The 22,208-nt window shown below is 40.2% G+C and overlaps 1 protein-coding gene across 4 annotated transcripts in view; it reads right to left on the bottom strand.

The window, feature by feature from the left end:
- LOC148839822 (uncharacterized) overlaps positions 1-22,208 on the bottom strand; it is a 191,278-nt gene that overhangs the window by 119,890 nt on the left and 49,180 nt on the right. For all 4 annotated transcript variants that reach the window (XM_088909656.1, XM_088909659.1, XM_088909657.1 and 1 more), the window contains exons 14-17: positions 18,810-18,923; positions 15,285-15,398; positions 11,760-11,873; positions 8,235-8,348 (exon numbers count right to left, since the gene is read on the bottom strand). In XM_088909656.1, coding sequence (XP_088765782.1) covers positions 8,235-8,348; positions 11,760-11,873; positions 15,285-15,398; positions 18,810-18,923 — 456 coding nt within the window. The remainder of the gene's footprint in view (positions 1-8,234; positions 8,349-11,759; positions 11,874-15,284; positions 15,399-18,809; positions 18,924-22,208) is intronic.

Raw genomic sequence — 22,208 nt, 5'->3', positions numbered from 1 at the left:
AGATGCAACACCGAAGATATGATTAATAACCTTTTAAATCTGAAGGGAGATCTAAAGGGATCCCCCCCACACACACACACGATAGAAGCAGGAAGCAGAAGCAGGGACCGTTGTCAGAAGGAAAGAAGGTGACTATTCATTGTTATTAAAATTACTTAAATTCGATCATGTTGTGATATTTAGAAATATAAAAAGTCAATTAATTGTCCATAATATTGCTATTTTATTTTTTTAAAGAAATGTTTGTTAAAAGAAAAGTCATGGCACCAGCTGGATTTAAACACCTAACCTCTGGTTCAGAAGTCAGGAACATAGACCACAGTACCACCCGCAAAGTCACGTGAGGAGAGGTGAAACAGCCCTACACATACAGAATCAACAGACATTGTACAGCGTGTACTATTCTTGTGTTGCGGTACATGAATATAATTATATCGTTATTAATTTCTTTAGATACACGATTCCACATTATATTAGTAGAAAAGCTTAAAACTACCACTTTTTATACATGCTATTTCACATGTTAAAGACGTCGATGCTTAAAATGTTTAGGGAGAAATGGAATACTGGTGTGTATTTTTTCTTTAAAGTACCTAGACCAGCCATATACTGTATGTTTATGTTCCAAAATTAATATTGTTTATGGCCTTCACACGCGTTATGCTCCTATTCTTTTTATGCTCAACCACTAAGATTTCCCTTCAGTGGTAAAATTCCATATAAATCTTCAATACTTATAAGGGCACAGTAAAGACATTAAATATACATATACATACTGTATACAGTACAGTTTTGCATACAGTAATATGTTTATGTTCCTAAATCAATATCTTTTATGAGCATGTGAAAGGCATGGTGAATCGGAGATTCTCAAAAATTACTGTACTTTGCATGATTGGAAACAAATGCGTGATTGGATCAACGGAATGCTGTGGTGTTACTTTTACAAAGACGGTCAATGAAAAAAAGAATGTGGACCAGGGCAATACTTTGAGTTTACAGCTTGTCCAAGGTCATTCATTATAAATACTATTAGTAAAATCTTCGTTAAAGACTTTGATGGCAACAGCTCAGACATGAGAGGTTGAGCTTTACTAGCTCCAACTTGGGGAAATTCCAGATACTATTATTTTACTTGCGGTACCACGTGGTATTATGTGGCACTATGCGAGAATTTACGGTATTAATACGGTAACTTGAGGTAAACTGCGTCAAGCGCACCGCAAAATAATGCGGTATCGCCCATTTGTTTTGAATGGCTGCATCTGTAGGCAGCAAAATATCAGCTAAACTGGGAAGAAAACACTTTCAGAGAAAATGTTTCAGGTGTGAAGAACACAGATCCCCAATGCAACTTTTAACCAAACCTGTCCCCACACACCCTGCTCCCACCGCGATTAAAATACGGTATACACAAAGCACTGAACTTTTTAGAGTAGGTGATCAGGTGTTTCACAGACGTAGGCATAGCACGTAATTCAGGCTTTATGAACTCACACCTGGGATTTGATTAATTAGGGTTATTAATTATTAGAGTTCATAGAGCCTGAATTACGTACTATGCCTACGTCTGCGAAACACCTTTGCTAATTAATGCTACAGTACTTCACTTTCGGGCGTGATTTGTTTAGGCAAAACCCAGGCTAACAGGCTTGCTTTGTGATCTTCCTAAGATCGCAGTGTCAAAATGTTTCCATTTGAAAGGATTCATATGAAAGGCAGTGATGTCACCGTCCTGAGGCGTACGTGTGTGGCAGATCTGTGATGTGGTTGAGTGTGGATTGTGGTGAGCCTCTGATTGGGGAAAAAAAGACCTGCTGATCTGTTCTACGTACCAGGAAGACAACAGCATATGTTGTTTCTATTCGAAACGTGTATTTTAAACGTTTAATTAAGAAATAAAAACCTTACAGCGTACACGGATTTCTAAGCTGATCAGGAGGAAGAAAAATCACCCGTGTTTTGTGCATAAAAAGTGGTTATTAACTATTGAAACCTGTTTTTATAGCTTTTAAAGTAATGCAGTGTATAAGCAGGAACACATCATTATATCTTATATATGAAAAATATATAATATATCTTATATATGAAAAAGTGTGTGTGTCTCTCTGTACTCAGCTGTACTGAAAAATAAAGCACCGTTTTTCATTCACTCAGGCATTTCATTCAAGTGCCTGAGTCACTGTGTCCGTCCTATATAATAATGCTACAATATTATAAACGCCCAGTAGCTATTCAGAGGGAAAGACGGTGACGTCACCGTGCAGGTGAGCAGACACCCTCTAATGTCAGGCGTATGCGTTAATTTTATTTAGATCTTTGCATTAATATCGTTATTGATTTCTTTAGCCTCACAACATTGTCCAATAATACTCTTCTTGTGTCTAATTTTTAGTTAAGCAGGATTTGAGCTACAGACCATAAAAAACAGGATTCACTTTTTTCACATATTGATGATAATATCAGTAGCAGTTTGAAACTATTAGTTATAAATAAATGACTTAGATTCGAACATGTTGTGATATTTTGAAATATAAAAAAGTCAATAGAGTGTCCATAATATTGCTATTTTAGTTGTTCAAAGAAATGTTTGTTAAAAGAAAATTCATGGTGCTAACTGGATTTGAACAGCCGACTTCTCGCTGAAAAGTCAGGCACTTAAACCATCACACCACTGACACAGTCACATGACAGCCACTGGAACAGCCGTACACATATAATACTGTTTCTGTTACAGTGCATGAATATAATTATATCGTTATTAATTTCTTTAGATACGCGATTCCATATTATATTCCCTATTAATCAAATTCTAAAAGTATGCTTTGTTTACTCCTATAATGAGCGTATTTGCAGAAAAGGTTAAAACAATCACTTTTCACAAAGTATATAAACGTACAGTAATATGGTCAGAAGGAGCACGTAAAAACGTTTCCAAAATAACCACATGTAAGAATTTGATGCTTAAAATGTTTAGGTAGAAATGGAATACTAGTGTGTATTTTTTCTTTAAAATACCAATACCAGCCATATACAGTTTACATAATATGTTTATGTTCCTAAATCAATATCGTTTATGACCTTCAGATGCGTTATGCTCCTCTTTTTTTTATGCTCAGCTACTAAAAATTCCCTTTAGTGGTAAAATTCCATATAAATATTCAATACTAAGTGGATTAAAATGTGCACAGTAAAGAGATTAAATGATTAACTCTTTTCCCTACCGACCAACGCACCACGAGTGCCCCTGTCGGTCATTTTGGCCAGCCAATCACGTACCGCGGTACGGTGCAGTGGCGCACGCGGAGTTGCTCGCGGTACAGCTTTGTACCGCGCATTTTGAATGGCTACATCTGTATATACAGTGCAGTCCGTAAGTATTTGGACAGTTACACAGTTTCTGTTGTTTTAGCTCTGTACTCCAGTGCATTGGATTTGAAATGAAATAATGACTATGAAGTTAAAGTGCAGAATGTCAGCTTTAATTCGAGGGTATTTATGTCTATATTGGGTGAACCATTTTTATACGTAGTCCTCCCTTTTTAGGGGACCAAAAGTAATTGGACAGTTGGCCGCTCGGTTGTTTCTTGGCCAGCTGTGTGTCGTTGCATTGTTAGTTCATGCACTAGAGAGCTGACAAAAGGTCTAGAGTTGATTCTAGATGTGGCTGTTACACAAGTGACAGGGGGGTTTTGTAGAATTGAACCCTATGCGGAGGCTGGGCGAGGGTAGGTGTGGTAAAAACACAAGTCGTTTGGAGTAAACAGAGATGGGGACGAAAATAGGAAATCGTAAGCCAAGAAAACACTATACTGTTAGATCCAGCGAAGATGTCGAGACGTGATCCGGGAATCGTAGTCGAGAAGGTTAGCTTGAGATCATAAACCAGAGTAAAAACTTTGACGGAGATCTAAAGGAATGCCAAAAACGTAAACTGTGAACTGTGGTCAAAAGGAAATCCCCGTTGTTCAAAACCAGGAAGGATACATAAGGAAAATGCTAGCAGGAAGGTGGAAGTTGAGCTCACTAGGTAACACCCAATACTGAGCAAGGTAGGTACTGTGAGATGGGTTTAAGTACACAGGTGAATGGAGATGTGGTGGTAATTCAGAGGTCTGGTTGGTTATCTTGTCCTACGCCTTCTCCCATGGGTTGAGGTAGACCTTTGTGCACGAGATACTCTCTGCTGGCGGGGAGCTGGTGCTGTAACATTACCCCCCCTCCAGGGGCAGCTCCTGACTCCCTAACAGGATGATTAGGGAAGTTACGGTGGAATTCCTGAGTAAGACTCGGATCCAGAATATCTTTTTCTGGAACCCAGGAATATTCCTCTGGACTATGACCCTCCCAGTCAACAAGGTACTGTAAGATGCCACGGGACCAATGGTAATCCAGAATTTTAATAACTGTAAAGGCGGGGAGTCCATCAATTAACCAAGTTGGCGGCGGACTAGGTTGAGGTTTAGACAGCTGGGATCTGTGAAAGGGTTTAAGAAGTGAAACGTGGAACGTAGGGTGGATTCTAAGCGTTAACGGTAAGGCCAGGCGATAAGTAACCGAGTGATCTGGGCGAGGACGCAAAATGGACTGATGAACCAAGTGAAAGTTTGTGTGATGCTTGTCTTATTAGATTCGCTTTAGGAATATTGAAGAGTCACAGGAGTCAGACAGCAGCTGACAGCATTACTGTGTCTTCTGTTGTGGGAATGAGTGACTGTGAGATCAAGGCTAAAGGCTCCTTGCCTGAAGGTGAGGGGGTGATTCATGGAGTTGTCACTCTTCATAGACAGAGCGCTGGGACCCTGTGGCACCGATCCCTCTGGCTTCAACCTGTCAGCAACACTTGGAAACGGATCTCACAGTCACTCATTCCCACAACAGAAGACACAGTAATGCTGTCAGCTGCTGTCTGACTCCTGTGACTCTTCAATATTCCTAAAGCGAATCTAGTAAAGAAAGCATGATACAACTCAGCTGTGCTCAGCAGCAGACTTTCCTAGCTGTACTTACGGAAACTAGAGACGTTCCACGCAGACTGATACGAAACCTCTTCCAACACTCTCTAAGGACAGGAGTCATGCCCACTGACTCAAAAATGACCAATATCATGCTCTGCCATCAAACAGGTAAACAGGTAACAAAACAAACCTAGTAATTTTTCACCTATATGTCTAAATTCTATTCGTGTAAGCTTATGGAAATGGTCATTAGAAAAGCAATGTAAAGTTGCTGCCTGTTTTCAGTCTGCATTGATTATTCCTGTGCCTAAGAAAGCCAGTGTCAGCTGCGTGGATGATTACAGGTCTCTGGGCCTGACCTCAGATATTATGAAAGATTTTGAGTGACTGGTTTGTAACCATCTGTCCAGTGTTAAGCTAGACCCTTACCAATTTGGGTACAGGACCAACAGATCTGTAGAGGATGCTGTTTCTGTTTACCACCATCCCATCCTGCAGCACCTTGAAGTCACCACCACCTGTTTACTAGCTACAGCTCAGCATGTTATACAACTGAGCCTATAAAGCTGTTTGATAAACTTCAGGAGCGGGCCATTAGAGCAGGCTTTGTGCTCTACGACAGCTGAGAGAGTTTGGAGTCAATCAGGAAGCAACAACACACTTCTATAGAACAGAGACTGACAGCGGGTTCACCTTCTCAATATCAGTTTGGTACATCAATACAACTGCCCAAGACAGGAATCAGCTGGAAATAGTCGTATGCACAGCATCCATGGTCATCAGATGCCATCATCCCTCTGTTACCCTCTATTTATGAAAGACTTATCAAACAGAATGCTAAGGAGGTGTCCACTCATCCCTTCCAACCCACAGTACTGCTCAGTGACAAAACAGCACCTACTGTATCTAGAGACCATCAGGCACCTCAACAGGTAGATCTTGGTTGATGCAAGCATCACATGGGAGTGAATAAACTCCTTTTGATTATTCATGTTTTTATTTTTAAACTTGGAGTCTAAAACTAACTGAATAATCTGTACTGTGTATGTGTTAAGTGTAAAAGTTGCCATTTCTGTTGTGTTTTTATTTAGGCTGCACTATGGCACACTCAAATTAACTTTGTTGACATGGCAATAAAGTATTTTATCTTTGAATTCTAGCAAGATTCACACGTTTGCTGGCTCTACACTACAGAGCATCATCCTTGCAAAAAAGCTTGTAAGACCTGCTGTTCAACAACATAAAATGTATGTTCTATTTATTACAAAACACTACGAAGAAGATATTGTGCTAAAGTACATTAAATTCTGGTAAACTGTGTACAATTATTCAAACTAATTACAATTCTGATTCAAATGGTGGTTCCATTTATTAATTTAGGTACTACTACTTTTTAATAATATTAATTTAATATTGAAAGAGAGACTTTGTTATCCCCAAGGGGCAATTTGTTCAAGTACAGTTTGTTCATTGGCCAGGAATCAAGCCCCTTGCCTCTCGCATGGAAGGCAAGAATTCTACCACTGAACCACCAATGACGCTCATACGGCAACACTTACTGTTCAAAAGGTATTCATGCAAAATACCTGCAGAATACCACAAACTCAGAATAGGATACAATTATACATCTTGTGTGGGTAGTGGATTAAACTTTTCTTTGATTAAAGAAAAACCCATTATATAGTCTACAATTCTATCTGCTACAATGTAACTTACAGTACGCGACCATCAAAGTCATTCAAACAATACTTAAAACGTATTTTAATTTGGCCCCTGTTTTGTTTTTACATGTTTATTTGCTTTTTAATACGATATGTTTTAAAGCCACACTGTATATTTTTAATTATCACAATCTAACATAAAATTAAGTTTTCAAATTACTACTTCTAAACAATTATTAATACTTCTGTATACTGTATGTAATTAAAAAATGAGAATTCTGTTAAGTAACATACAGTATCTTATTTGGAGCTGAGCAAAATCACTGTATCAAATGAAATTGTCTCTCCTTTACAGTATGACTAGTGCAGCAAAGCACGAATGGCTTAATAAACATTTAGTAGTGAGTCATCTGACAACCTCACGCAGCTGCGGAACAATTCACTGGGCCCCCTGGCGGTTTTACAGAGTAGCGGTAACAGCGGTGCTGTTCGTCGTACCGTCGTCCACAGCTGGCTGGACTGCAGCAATGGGGTTAACTACCTCACTTAAGGTACCTCCTGCGGTATACCACCTGACACTTCGCACATTCAAGACAGCTGCATCTGTAGTACAGGTTAGGGCTAAATGCTAACACTGGATTGATGTACTGGAATTAGTGGAGTACCACAGGGGTCCAAATGAGATACCACTTTTATACCTGATGTTTGTTGTTAGCCTCCCATCATAGCTGAGTGTAAGGGAAGCTAGTTCCTTTGCAGTTCTCAGCCTGATTACCTTACTGTAAAGGTCTGGAACAATGGACACTGTCTTCCTTATTTAAACAGCTGTTAAAGGAACACTGACATAAATAAACAGGCAGGGCTACAAATAATTTACTCAGGTTAATGAACTTTACTGTTACATCATTGTCATTTGATGATTTAAGACATCTGTACCGACATAGGGCTCTGGGAATCACTGACCTGTAAATATCTGGTCATGGTATAACTCTTGCGTGTTGTGTAAGGTTACATTAAGTATTGTAGTAATTATTGGTTTATCCTGTCTATGTCTGGGCCTCGTTGTTCCTCTATTACCAGCTGAGCTGGAGAATAAAGAACAAACATCCGCTGTAAACCTACGGTATGTAATCTTCTCCTGGAAGGGAAAACAGCATCATGATTGCAGATCCAAATCATCTTTAAATCCCTTAACAAATCCATTATTTAAACAATCATGGTTCATGTGCTTCTTGTCTTTTTCAATTGGTGACTTTAAGGTTTACCTACAGAACCTGCCTAATAACACTTCTCCAGGTCCAGGGCTACAGAGCATCCAGACGTGATGCCGATCCATCACAGGAAGTACAGCAGAGATACTGGCCCCCATTCATACAGCTGGGTGGACTGCAGCAATGGGGTTAACTACCTCACTTAAGGTACTGTATGAGGGAACTTGAGCAAGCAACACACCAGTTAAGAGTCCAGAGACTCACACACTAAGCAATTCTTCCCTCACTGCCAAGAAGTGAAAAATGTAGGATGTATGAACAAGTGCACAACAGGAGGCCTCTGGCACACAATCAGTTTTAAACTGCGCTAACGTTAAACCCAAGACAGGAAACAGTAATCTGACCTGGGATCAAGGCTGAAGGCTCCTTGCCTGAAGGTGAGGGGGTGATTCATGGAGTTGTCACTCTTCATAGACAGAGCGCTGGGACCCTGTGGCACCGATCCCTCTGGCTTCAACCTGTCAGCAACACATGGAAACAGATCTCACAGTCACTCATTCCCACAACACAAGACACAGTAATGCTGTCAGCTGCTGTCCGACTCCTGTGACTCTTCAATATTCCTAAAGCGAATCTAGTAAAGACACAAGAAAGCATGATACAACTCAGCTGTGCTCAGCAGCAGACTTTCCTAGCTGTACTTACGGAAACTAGAGACGTTCCACGCAGACTGATACGAAACCTCTTCCAACACTCTCTAAGGACAGGAGTCATGCCCACTGACTCAAAAATGACCAATATCATGCTCTGCCATCAAACAGGTAAACAGGTAACAAAACAAACCTAGTAATTTTTCACCTATATGTCTAAATTCTATTCGTGTAAGCTTATGGAAATGGTCATTAGAAAAGCAGTGTAAAGTTGCTGCCTGTTTTCAGTCTGCATTGATTATTCCTGTGCCTAAGAAAGCCAGTGTCAGCTGCGTGGATGATTACAGGTCTCTGGGCCTGACCTCAGATATTATGAAAGATTTTGAGTGACTGGTTTGTAACCATCTGTCCAGTGTTAAGCTAGACCCTTACCAATTTGGGTACAGGACCAACAGATCTGTAGAGGATGCTGTTTCTGTTTACCACCATCCCATCCTGCAGCACCTTGAAGTCACCACCACCTGTTTACTAGCTACAGCTCAGCATGTTATACAACTGAGCCTATAAAGCTGTTTGATAAACTTCAGGAGCGGGCCATTAGAGCAGGCTTTGTGCTCTACGACAGCTGAGAGAGTTTGGAGTCAATCAGGAAGCAACAACACACTTCTATAGAACAGAGACTGACAGCGGGTTCACCTTCTCAATATCAGTTTGGTACATCAATACAACTGCCCAAGACAGGAATCAGCTGGAAATAGTCGTATGCACAGCATCCATGGTCATCAGATGCCATCATCCCTCTGTTACCCTCTATTTATGAAAGACTTATCAAACAGAATGCTAAGGAGGTGTCCACTCATCCCTTCCAACCCACAGTACTGCTCAGTGACAAAACAGCACCTACTGTATCTAGAGACCATCAGGCACCTCAACAGGTAGATCTTGGTTGATGCAAGCATCACATGGGAGTGAATAAACTCCTTTTGATTATTCATGTTTTTATTTTTAAACTTGGAGTCTAAAACTAACTGAATAATCTGTACTGTGTATGTGTTAAGTGTAAAAGTTGCCATTTCTGTTGTGTTTTTATTTAGGCTGCACTATGGCACACTCAAATTAACTTTGTTGACATGGCAATAAAGTATTTTATCTTTGAATTCTAGCAAGATTCACACATTTGCTGGCTCTACACTACAGAGCATCATCCTTGCAAAAAAGCTTGTAAGACCTGCTGTTCAACAACATAAAATGTATGTTCTATTTATTACAAAACACTACGAAGAAGATATTGTGCTAAAGTACATTAAATTCTGGTAAACTGTGTACAATTATTCAAACTAATTACAATTCTGATTCAAATGGTGGTTCCATTTATTAATTTAGGTACTACTACTTTTTAATAATATTAATTTAATATTGAAAGAGAGACTTTGTTATCCCCAAGGGGCAATTTGTTCAAGTACAGTTTGTTCATTGGCCAGGAATCAAGCCCCTTGCCTCTCGCATGGAAGGCAAGAATTCTACCACTGAACCACCAATGACGCTCATACGGCAACACTTACTGTTCAAAAGGTATTCATGCAAAATACCTGCAGAATACCACAAACTCAGAATAGGATACAATTATACATCTTGTGTGGGTAGTGGATTAAACTTTTCTTTGATTAAAGAAAAACCCATTATATAGTCTACAATTCTATCTGCTACAATGTAACTTACAGTACGCGACCATCAAAGTCATTCAAACAATACTCAAAACGTATTTTAATTTGGCCCCTGTTTTGTTTTTACATGTTTATTTGCTTTTTAATACGATATGTTTTAAAGCCACACTGTATATTTTTAATTATCACAATCTAACATAAAATTAAGTTTTCAAATTACTACTTCTAAACAATTATTAATACTTCTGTATACTGTATGTAATTAAAAAATGAGAATTCTGTTAAGTAACATACAGTATCTTATTTGGAGCTGAGCAAAATCACTGTATCAAATGAAATTGTCTCTCCTTTACAGTATGACTAGTGCAGCAAAGCACGAATGGCTTAATAAACATTTAGTAGTGAGTCATCTGACAACCTCACGCAGCTGCGGAACAATTCACTGGGCCCCCTGGCGGTTTTACAGAGTAGCGGTAACAGCGGTGCTGTTCGTCGTACCGTCGTCCACAGCTGGCTGGACTGCCGCAATGGGGTTAACTACCTCACTTAAGGTACCTCCTGCGGTATACCACCTGACACTTCGCACATTCAAGACAGCTGCATCTGTAGTACAGGTTAGGGCTAAATGCTAACACTGGATTGATGTACTGGAATTAGTGGAGTACCACAGGGGTCCAAATGAGATACCACTTTTATACCTGATGTTTGTTGTTAGCCTCCCATCATAGCTGAGTGTAAGGGAAGCTAGTTCCTTTGCAGTTCTCAGCCTGATTACCTTACTGTAAAGGTCTGGAACAATGGACACTGTCTTCCTTATTTAAACAGCTGTTAAAGGAACATTGACATAAATAAACAGGCAGGGCTACAAATAATGTACTCAGGTTAATGAACTTTACTGTTACATCATTGTCATTTGATGATTTAAGACATCTGTACCGACATAGGGCTCTGGGAATCACTGACCTGTAAATATCTGGTCATGGTATAACTCTTGCGTGTTGTGTAAGGTTACATTAAGTATTGTAGTAATTATTGGTTTATCCTGTCTATGTCTGGGCCTCGTTGTTCCTCTATTACCAGCTGAGCTGGAGAATAAAGAACAAACATCCGCTGTAAACCTACGGTACGTAATCTTCTCCTGGAAGGGAAAACAGCATCATGATTGCAGATCCAAATCATCTTTAAATCCCTTAACAAATCCATTATTTAAACAATCATGGTTCATGTGCTTCTTGTCTTTTTCAATTGGTGACTTTAAGGTTTACCTACAGAACCTGCCTAATAACACTTCTCCAGGTCCAGGGCTACAGAGCATCCAGACGTGATGCCGATCCATCACAGGAAGTACAGCAGAGATACTGGCCCCCATTCATACAGCTGGGTGGACTGCAGCAATGGGGTTAACTACCTCACTTAAGGTACTGTATGAGGGAACTTGAGCAAGCAACACACCAGTTAAGAGTCCAGAGACTCACACACTAAGCAATTCTTCCCTCACTGCCAAGAAGTGAAAAATGTAGGATGTATGAACAAGTGCACAACAGGAGGCCTCTGGCACACAATCAGTTTTAAACTGCGCTAACGTTAAACCCAAGACAGGAAACAGTAATCTGACCTGGGATCAAGGCTGAAGGCTCCTTGCCTGAAGGTGAGGGGGTGATTCATGGAGTTGTCACTCTTCATAGACAGAGCGCTGGGACCCTGTGGCACCGATCCCTCTGGCTTCAACCTGTCAGCAACACATGGAAACAGATCTCACAGTCACTCATTCCCACAACACAAGACACAGTAATGCTGTCAGCTGCTGTCCGACTCCTGTGACTCTTCAATATTCCTAAAGCGAATCTAGTAAAGACACAAGAAAGCATGATACAACTCAGCTGTGCTCAGCAGCAGACTTTCCTAGCTGTACTTACGGAAACTAGAGACGTTCCACGCAGACTGATACGAAACCTCTTCCAACACTCTCTAAGGACAGGAGTCATGCCCACTGACTCAAAAATGACCAATATCATGCTCTGCCATCAAACAGGTAAACAGGTAACAAAACAAACCTAGTAATTTTTCACCTATATGTCTAAATTCTATTCGTGTAAGCTTATGGAAATGGTCATTAGAAAAGCAGTGTAAAGTTGCTGCCTGTTTTCAGTCTGCATTGATTATTCCTGTGCCTAAGAAAGCCAGTGTCAGCTGCGTGGATGATTACAGGTCTCTGGGCCTGACCTCAGATATTATGAAAGATTTTGAGTGACTGGTTTGTAACCATCTGTCCAGTGTTAAGCTAGACCCTTACCAATTTGGGTACAGGACCAACAGATCTGTAGAGGATGCTGTTTCTGTTTACCACCATCCCATCCTGCAGCACCTTGAAGTCACCACCACCTGTTTACTAGCTACAGCTCAGCATGTTATACAACTGAGCCTATAAAGCTGTTTGATAAACTTCAGGAGCGGGCCATTAGAGCAGGCTTTGTGCTCTACGACAGCTGAGAGAGTTTGGAGTCAATCAGGAAGCAACAACACACTTCTATAGAACAGAGACTGACAGCGGGTTCACCTTCTCAATATCAGTTTGGTACATCAATACAACTGCCCAAGACAGGAATCAGCTGGAAATAGTCGTATGCACAGCATCCATGGTCATCAGATGCCATCATCCCTCTGTTACCCTCTATTTATGAAAGACTTATCAAACAGAATGCTAAGGAGGTGTCCACTCATCCCTTCCAACCCACAGTACTGCTCAGTGACAAAACAGCACCTACTGTATCTAGAGACCATCAGGCACCTCAACAGGTAGATCTTGGTTGATGCAAGCATCACATGGGAGTGAATAAACTCCTTTTGATTATTCATGTTTTTATTTTTAAACTTGGAGTCTAAAACTAACTGAATAATCTGTACTGTGTATGTGTTAAGTGTAAAAGTTGCCATTTCTGTTGTGTTTTTATTTAGGCTGCACTATGGCACACTCAAATTAACTTTGTTGACATGGCAATAAAGTATTTTATCTTTGAATTCTAGCAAGATTCACACGTTTGCTGGCTCTACACTACAGAGCATCATCCTTGCAAAAAAGCTTGTAAGACCTGCTGTTCAACAACATAAAATGTATGTTCTATTTATTACAAAACACTACGAAGAAGATATTGTGCTAAAGTACATTAAATTCTGGTAAACTGTGTACAATTATTCAAACTAATTACAATTCTGATTCAAATGGTGGTTCCATTTATTAATTTAGGTACTACTACTTTTTAATAATATTAATTTAATATTGAAAGAGAGACTTTGTTATCCCCAAGGGGCAATTTGTTCAAGTACAGTTTGTTCATTGGCCAGGAATCAAGCCCCTTGCCTCTCGCATGGAAGGCAAGAATTCTACCACTGAACCACCAATGACGCTCATACGGCAACACTTACTGTTCAAAAGGTATTCATGCAAAATACCTGCAGAATACCACAAACTCAGAATAGGATACAATTATACATCTTGTGTGGGTAGTGGATTAAACTTTTCTTTGATTAAAGAAAAACCCATTATATAGTCTACAATTCTATCTGCTACAATGTAACTTACAGTACGCGACCATCAAAGTCATTCAAACAATACTTAAAACGTATTTTAATTTGGCCCCTGTTTTGTTTTTACATGTTTATTTGCTTTTTAATACGATATGTTTTAAAGCCACACTGTATATTTTTAATTATCACAATCTAACATAAAATTAAGTTTTCAAATTACTACTTCTAAACAATTATTAATACTTCTGTATACTGTATGTAATTAAAAAATGAGAATTCTGTTAAGTAACATACAGTATCTTATTTGGAGCTGAGCAAAATCACTGTATCAAATGAAATTGTCTCTCCTTTACAGTATGACTAGTGCAGCAAAGCACGAATGGCTTAATAAACATTTAGTAGTGAGTCATCTGACAACCTCACGCAGCTGCGGAACAATTCACTGGGCCCCCTGGCGGTTTTACAGAGTAGCGGTAACAGCGGTGCTGTTCGTCGTACCGTCGTCCACAGCTGGCTGGACTGCCGCAATGGGGTTAACTACCTCACTTAAGGTACCTCCTGCGGTATACCACCTGACACTTCGCACATTCAAGACAGCTGCATCTGTAGTACAGGTTAGGGCTAAATGCTAACACTGGATTGATGTACTGGAATTAGTGGAGTACCACAGGGGTCCAAATGAGATACCACTTTTATACCTGATGTTTGTTGTTAGCCTCCCATCATAGCTGAGTGTAAGGGAAGCTAGTTCCTTTGCAGTTCTCAGCCTGATTACCTTACTGTAAAGGTCTGGAACAATGGACACTGTCTTCCTTATTTAAACAGCTGTTAAAGGAACATTGACATAAATAAACAGGCAGGGCTACAAATAATGTACTCAGGTTAATGAACTTTACTGTTACATCATTGTCATTTGATGATTTAAGACATCTGTACCGACATAGGGCTCTGGGAATCACTGACCTGTAAATATCTGGTCATGGTATAACTCTTGCGTGTTGTGTAAGGTTACATTAAGTATTGTAGTAATTATTGGTTTATCCTGTCTATGTCTGGGCCTCGTTGTTCCTCTATTACCAGCTGAGCTGGAGAATAAAGAACAAACATCCGCTGTAAACCTACGGTACGTAATCTTCTCCTGGAAGGGAAAACAGCATCATGATTGCAGATCCAAATCATCTTTAAATCCCTTAACAAATCCATTATTTAAACAATCATGGTTCATGTGCTTCTTGTCTTTTTCAATTGGTGACTTTAAGGTTTACCTACAGAACCTGCCTAATAACACTTCTCCAGGTCCAGGGCTACAGAGCATCCAGACGTGATGCCGATCCATCACAGGAAGTACAGCAGAGATACTGGCCCCCATTCATACAGCTGGGTGGACTGCAGCAATGGGGTTAACTACCTCACTTAAGGTACTGTATGAGGGAACTTGAGCAAGCAACACACCAGTTAAGAGTCCAGAGACTCACACACTAAGCAATTCTTCCCTCACTGCCAAGAAGTGAAAAATGTAGGATGTATGAACAAGTGCACAACAGGAGGCCTCTGGCACACAATCAGTTTTAAACTGCGCTAACGTTAAACCCAAGACAGGAAACAGTAATCTGACCTGGGATCAAGGCTGAAGGCTCCTTGCCTGAAGGTGAGGGGGTGATTCATGGAGTTGTCACTCTTCATAGACAGAGCGCTGGGACCCTGTGGCACCGATCCCTCTGGCTTCAACCTGTCAGCAACACATGGAAACAGATCTCACAGTCACTCATTCCCACAACACAAGACACAGTAATGCTGTCAGCTGCTGTCCGACTCCTGTGACTCTTCAATATTCCTAAAGCGAATCTAGTAAAGACACAAGAAAGCATGATACAACTCAGCTGTGCTCAGCAGCAGACTTTCCTAGCTGTACTTACGGAAACTAGAGACGTTCCACGCAGACTGATACGAAACCTCTTCCAACACTCTCTAAGGACAGGAGTCATGCCCACTGACTCAAAAATGACCAATATCATGCTCTGCCATCAAACAGGTAAACAGGTAACAAAACAAACCTAGTAATTTTTCACCTATATGTCTAAATTCTATTCGTGTAAGCTTATGGAAATGGTCATTAGAAAAGCAGTGTAAAGTTGCTGCCTGTTTTCAGTCTGCATTGATTATTCCTGTGCCTAAGAAAGCCAGTGTCAGCTGCGTGGATGATTACAGGTCTCTGGGCCTGACCTCAGATATTATGAAAGATTTTGAGTGACTGGTTTGTAACCATCTGTCCAGTGTTAAGCTAGACCCTTACCAATTTGGGTACAGGACCAACAGATCTGTAGAGGATGCTGTTTCTGTTTACCACCATCCCATCCTGCAGCACCTTGAAGTCACCACCACCTGTTTACTAGCTACAGCTCAGCATGTTATACAACTGAGCCTATAAAGCTGTTTGATAAACTTCAGGAGCGGGCCATTAGAGCAGGCTTTGTGCTCTACGACAGCTGAGAGAGTTTGGAGTCAATCAGGAAGCAACAACACACTTCTATAGAACAGAGACTGACAGCGGGTTCACCTTCTCAATATCAGTTTGGTACATCAATACAACTGCCCAAGACAGGAATCAGCTGGAAATAGTCGTATGCACAGCATCCATGGTCATCAGATGCCATCATCCCTCTGTTACCCTCTATTTATGAAAGACTTATCAAACAGAATGCTAAGGAGGTGTCCACTCATCCCTTCCAACCCACAGTACTGCTCAGTGACAAAACAGCACCTACTGTATCTAGAGACCATCAGGCACCTCAACAGGTAGATCTTGGTTGATGCAAGCATCACATGGGAGTGAATAAACTCCTTTTGATTATTCATGTTTTTATTTTTAAACTTGGAGTCTAAAACTAACTGAATAATCTGTACTGTGTATGTGTTAAGTGTAAAAGTTGCCATTTCTGTTGTGTTTTTATTTAGGCTGCACTATGGCACACTCAAATTAACTTTGTTGACATGGCAATAAAGTATTTTATCTTTGAATTCTAGCAAGATTCACACATTTGCTGGCTCTACACTACAGAGCATCATCCTTGCAAAAAAGCTTGTAAGACCTGCTGTTCAACAACATAAAATGTATGTTCTATTTATTACAAAACACTACGAAGAAGATATTGTGCTAAAGTACATTAAATTCTGGTAAACTGTGTACAATTATTCAAACTAATTACAATTCTGATTCAAATGGTGGTTCCATTTATTAATTTAGGTACTACTACTTTTTAATAATATTAATTTAATATTGAAAGAGAGACTTTGTTATCCCCAAGGGGCAATTTGTTCAAGTACAGTTTGTTCATTGGCCAGGAATCAAGCCCCTTGCCTCTCGCATGGAAGGCAAGAATTCTACCACTGAACCACCAATGACGCTCATACGGCAACACTTACTGTTCAAAAGGTATTCATGCAAAATACCTGCAGAATACCACAAACTCAGAATAGGATACAATTATACATCTTGTGTGGGTAGTGGATTAAACTTTTCTTTGATTAAAGAAAAACCCATTATATAGTCTACAATTCTATCTGCTACAATGTAACTTACAGTACGCGACCATCAAAGTCATTCAAACAATACTCAAAACGTATTTTAATTTGGCCCCTGTTTTGTTTTTACATGTTTATTTGCTTTTTAATACGATATGTTTTAAAGCCACACTGTATATTTTTAATTATCACAATCTAACATAAAATTAAGTTTTCAAATTACTACTTCTAAACAATTATTAATACTTCTGTATACTGTATGTAATTAAAAAATGAGAATTCTGTTAAGTAACATACAGTATCTTATTTGGAGCTGAGCAAAATCACTGTATCAAATGAAATTGTCTCTCCTTTACAGTATGACTAGTGCAGCAAAGCACGAATGGCTTAATAAACATTTAGTAGTGAGTCATCTGACAACCTCACGCAGCTGCGGAACAATTCACTGGGCCCCCTGGCGGTTTTACAGAGTAGCGGTAACAGCGGTGCTGTTCGTCGTACCGTCGTCCACAGCTGGCTGGACTGCCGCAATGGGGTTAACTACCTCACTTAAGGTACCTCCTGCGGTATACCACCTGACACTTCGCACATTCAAGACAGCTGCATCTGTAGTACAGGTTAGGGCTAAATGCTAACACTGGATTGATGTACTGGAATTAGTGGAGTACCACAGGGGTCCAAATGAGATACCACTTTTATACCTGATGTTTGTTGTTAGCCTCCCATCATAGCTGAGTGTAAGGGAAGCTAGTTCCTTTGCAGTTCTCAGCCTGATTACCTTACTGTAAAGGTCTGGAACAATGGACACTGTCTTCCTTATTTAAACAGCTGTTAAAGGAACATTGACATAAATAAACAGGCAGGGCTACAAATAATGTACTCAGGTTAATGAACTTTACTGTTACATCATTGTCATTTGATGATTTAAGACATCTGTACCGACATAGGGCTCTGGGAATCACTGACCTGTAAATATCTGGTCATGGTATAACTCTTGCGTGTTGTGTAAGGTTACATTAAGTATTGTAGTAATTATTGGTTTATCCTGTCTATGTCTGGGCCTCGTTGTTCCTCTATTACCAGCTGAGCTGGAGAATAAAGAACAAACATCCGCTGTAAACCTACGGTACGTAATCTTCTCCTGGAAGGGAAAACAGCATCATGATTGCAGATCCAAATCATCTTTAAATCCCTTAACAAATCCATTATTTAAACAATCATGGTTCATGTGCTTCTTGTCTTTTTCAATTGGTGACTTTAAGGTTTACCTACAGAACCTGCCTAATAACACTTCTCCAGGTCCAGGGCTACAGAGCATCCAGACGTGATGCCGATCCATCACAGGAAGTACAGCAGAGATACTGGCCCCCATTCATACAGCTGGGTGGACTGCAGCAATGGGGTTAACTACCTCACTTAAGGTACTGTATGAGGGAACTTGAGCAAGCAACACACCAGTTAAGAGTCCAGAGACTCACACACTAAGCAATTCTTCCCTCACTGCCAAGAAGTGAAAAATGTAGGATGTATGAACAAGTGCACAACAGGAGGCCTCTGGCACACAATCAGTTTTAAACTGCGCTAACGTTAAACCCAAGACAGGAAACAGTAATCTGACCTGGGATCAAGGCTGAAGGCTCCTTGCCTGAAGGTGAGGGGGTGATTCATGGAGTTGTCACTCTTCATAGACAGAGCGCTGGGACCCTGTGGCACCGATCCCTCTGGCTTCAACCTGTCAGCAACACATGGAAACAGATCTCACAGTCACTCATTCCCACAACACAAGACACAGTAATGCTGTCAGCTGCTGTCCGACTCCTGTGACTCTTCAATATTCCTAAAGCGAATCTAGTAAAGACACAAGAAAGCATGATACAACTCAGCTGTGCTCAGCAGCAGACTTTCCTAGCTGTACTTACGGAAACTAGAGACGTTCCACGCAGACTGATACGAAACCTCTTCCAACACTCTCTAAGGACAGGAGTCATGCCCACTGACTCAAAAATGACCAATATCATGCTCTGCCATCAAACAGGTAAACAGGTAACAAAACAAACCTAGTAATTTTTCACCTATATGTCTAAATTCTATTCGTGTAAGCTTATGGAAATGGTCATTAGAAAAGCAGTGTAAAGTTGCTGCCTGTTTTCAGTCTGCATTGATTATTCCTGTGCCTAAGAAAGCCAGTGTCAGCTGCGTGGATGATTACAGGTCTCTGGGCCTGACCTCAGATATTATGAAAGATTTTGAGTGACTGGTTTGTAACCATCTGTCCAGTGTTAAGCTAGACCCTTACCAATTTGGGTACAGGACCAACAGATCTGTAGAGGATGCTGTTTCTGTTTACCACCATCCCATCCTGCAGCACCTTGAAGTCACCACCACCTGTTTACTAGCTACAGCTCAGCATGTTATACAACTGAGCCTATAAAGCTGTTTGATAAACTTCAGGAGCGGGCCATTAGAGCAGGCTTTGTGCTCTACGACAGCTGAGAGAGTTTGGAGTCAATCAGGAAGCAACAACACACTTCTATAGAACAGAGACTGACAGCGGGTTCACCTTCTCAATATCAGTTTGGTACATCAATACAACTGCCCAAGACAGGAATCAGCTGGAAATAGTCGTATGCACAGCATCCACGGTCATCAGATGCCATCATCCCCCTGTTACCTCTATTTATGAAAGACTTATCAAACAGAATGCTAAGGAGGTGTCCACTCATCCCTTCCAACCCACAGTACTGCTCAGTGACAAAACAGCACCTACTGTATCTAGAGACCATCAGGCACCTCAACAGGTAGATCTTGGTTGATGCAAGCATCACATGGGAGTGAATAAACTCCTTTTGATTATTCATGTTTTTATTTTTAAACTTGGAGTCTAAAACTAACTGAATAATCTGTACTGTGTATGTGTTAAGTGTAAAAGTTGCCATTTCTGTTGTGTTTTTATTTAGGCTGCACTATGGCACACTCAAATTAACTTTGTTGACATGGCAATAAAGTATTTTATCTTTGAATTCTAGCAAGATTCACACGTTTGCTGGCTCTACACTACAGAGCATCATCCTTGCAAAAAAGCTTGTAAGACCTGCTGTTCAACAACATAAAATGTATGTTCTATTTATTACAAAACACTACGAAGAAGATATTGTGCTAAAGTACATTAAATTCTGGTAAACTGTGTACAATTATTCAAACTAATTACAATTCTGATTCAAATGGTGGTTCCATTTATTAATTTAGGTACTACTACTTTTTAATAATATTAATTTAATATTGAAAGAGAGACTTTGTTATCCCCAAGGGGCAATTTGTTCAAGTACAGTTTGTTCATTGGCCAGGAATCAAGCCCCTTGCCTCTCGCATGGAAGGCAAGAATTCTACCACTGAACCACCAATGACGCTCATACGGCAACACTTACTGTTCAAAAGGTATTCATGCAAAATACCTGCAGAATACCACAAACTCAGAATAGGATACAATTATACATCTTGTGTGGGTAGTGGATTAAACTTTTCTTTGATTAAAGAAAAACCCATTATATAGTCTACAATTCTATCTGCTACAATCTAACTTACAGTACGCGACCATCAAAGTCATTCAAACAATACTCAAAACGTATTTTAATTTGGCCCGTTTTGTTTTTACATGTTTATTTGCTTTTTAATACGATATGTTTTAAAGCCACACTGTATATTTTTAATTATCACAATCTAACATAAAATTAAGTTTTCAAATTACTACTTCTAAACAATTATTAATACTTCTGTATACTGTATGTAATTAAAAAATGAGAATTCTGTTAAGTAACATACAGTATCTTATTTGGAGCTGAGCAAAATCACTGTATCAAATGAAATTGTCTCTCCTTTACAGTATGACTAGTGCAGCAAAGCACGAATGGCTTAATAAACATTTAGTAGTGAGTCATCTGACAACCTCACGCAGCTGCGGAACAATTCACTGGGCCCCCTGGCGGTTTTACAGAGTAGCGGTAACAGCGGTGCTGTTCGTCGTACCGTCGTCCACAGCTGGCTGGACTGCAGCAATGGGGTTAACTACCTCACTTAAGGTACCTCCTGCGGTATACCACCTGACACTTCGCACATTCAAGACAGCTGCATCTGTAGTACAGGTTAGGGCTAAATGCTAACACTGGATTGATGTACTGGAATTAGTGGAGTACCACAGGGGTCCAAATGAGATACCACTTTTATACCTGATGTTTGTTGTTAGCCTCCCATCATAGCTGAGTGTAAGGGAAGCTAGTTCCTTTGCAGTTCTCAGCCTGATTACCTTACTGTAAAGGTCTGGAACAATGGACACTGTCTTCCTTATTTAAACAGCTGTTAAAGGAACATTGACATAAATAAACAGGCAGGGCTACAAATAATGTACTCAGGTTAATGAACTTTACTGTTACATCATTGTCATTTGATGATTTAAGACATCTGTACCGACATAGGGCTCTGGGAATCACTGACCTGTAAATATCTGGTCATGGTATAACTCTTGCGTGTTGTGTAAGGTTACATTAAGTATTGTAGTAATTATTGGTTTATCCTGTCTATGTCTGGGCCTCGTTGTTCCTCTATTACCAGCTGAGCTGGAGAATAAAGAACAAACATCCGCTGTAAACCTACGGTACGTAATCTTCTCCTGGAAGGGAAAACAGCATCATGATTGCAGATCCAAATCATCTTTAAATCCCTTAACAAATCCATTATTTAAACAATCATGGTTCATGTGCTTCTTGTCTTTTTCAATTGGTGACTTTAAGGTTTACCTACAGAACCTGCCTAATAACACTTCTCCAGGTCCAGGGCTACAGAGCATCCAGACGTGATGCCGATCCATCACAGGAAGTACAGCAGAGATACTGGCCCCCATTCATACAGCTGGGTGGACTGCAGCAATGGGGTTAACTACCTCACTTAAGGTACTGTATGAGGGAACTTGAGCAAGCAACACACCAGTTAAGAGTCCAGAGACTCACACACTAAGCAATTCTTC

The sequence above is a fragment of the Atractosteus spatula genome, chromosome 2 (genome assembly GCF_055471065.1).
Source record: "Atractosteus spatula isolate fAtrSpa1 chromosome 2, fAtrSpa1.hap1, whole genome shotgun sequence".
Taxonomy (NCBI): domain Eukaryota; kingdom Metazoa; phylum Chordata; class Actinopteri; order Semionotiformes; family Lepisosteidae; genus Atractosteus; species Atractosteus spatula.
This window is presented reverse-complemented; position numbering and strand designations above follow the sequence as displayed.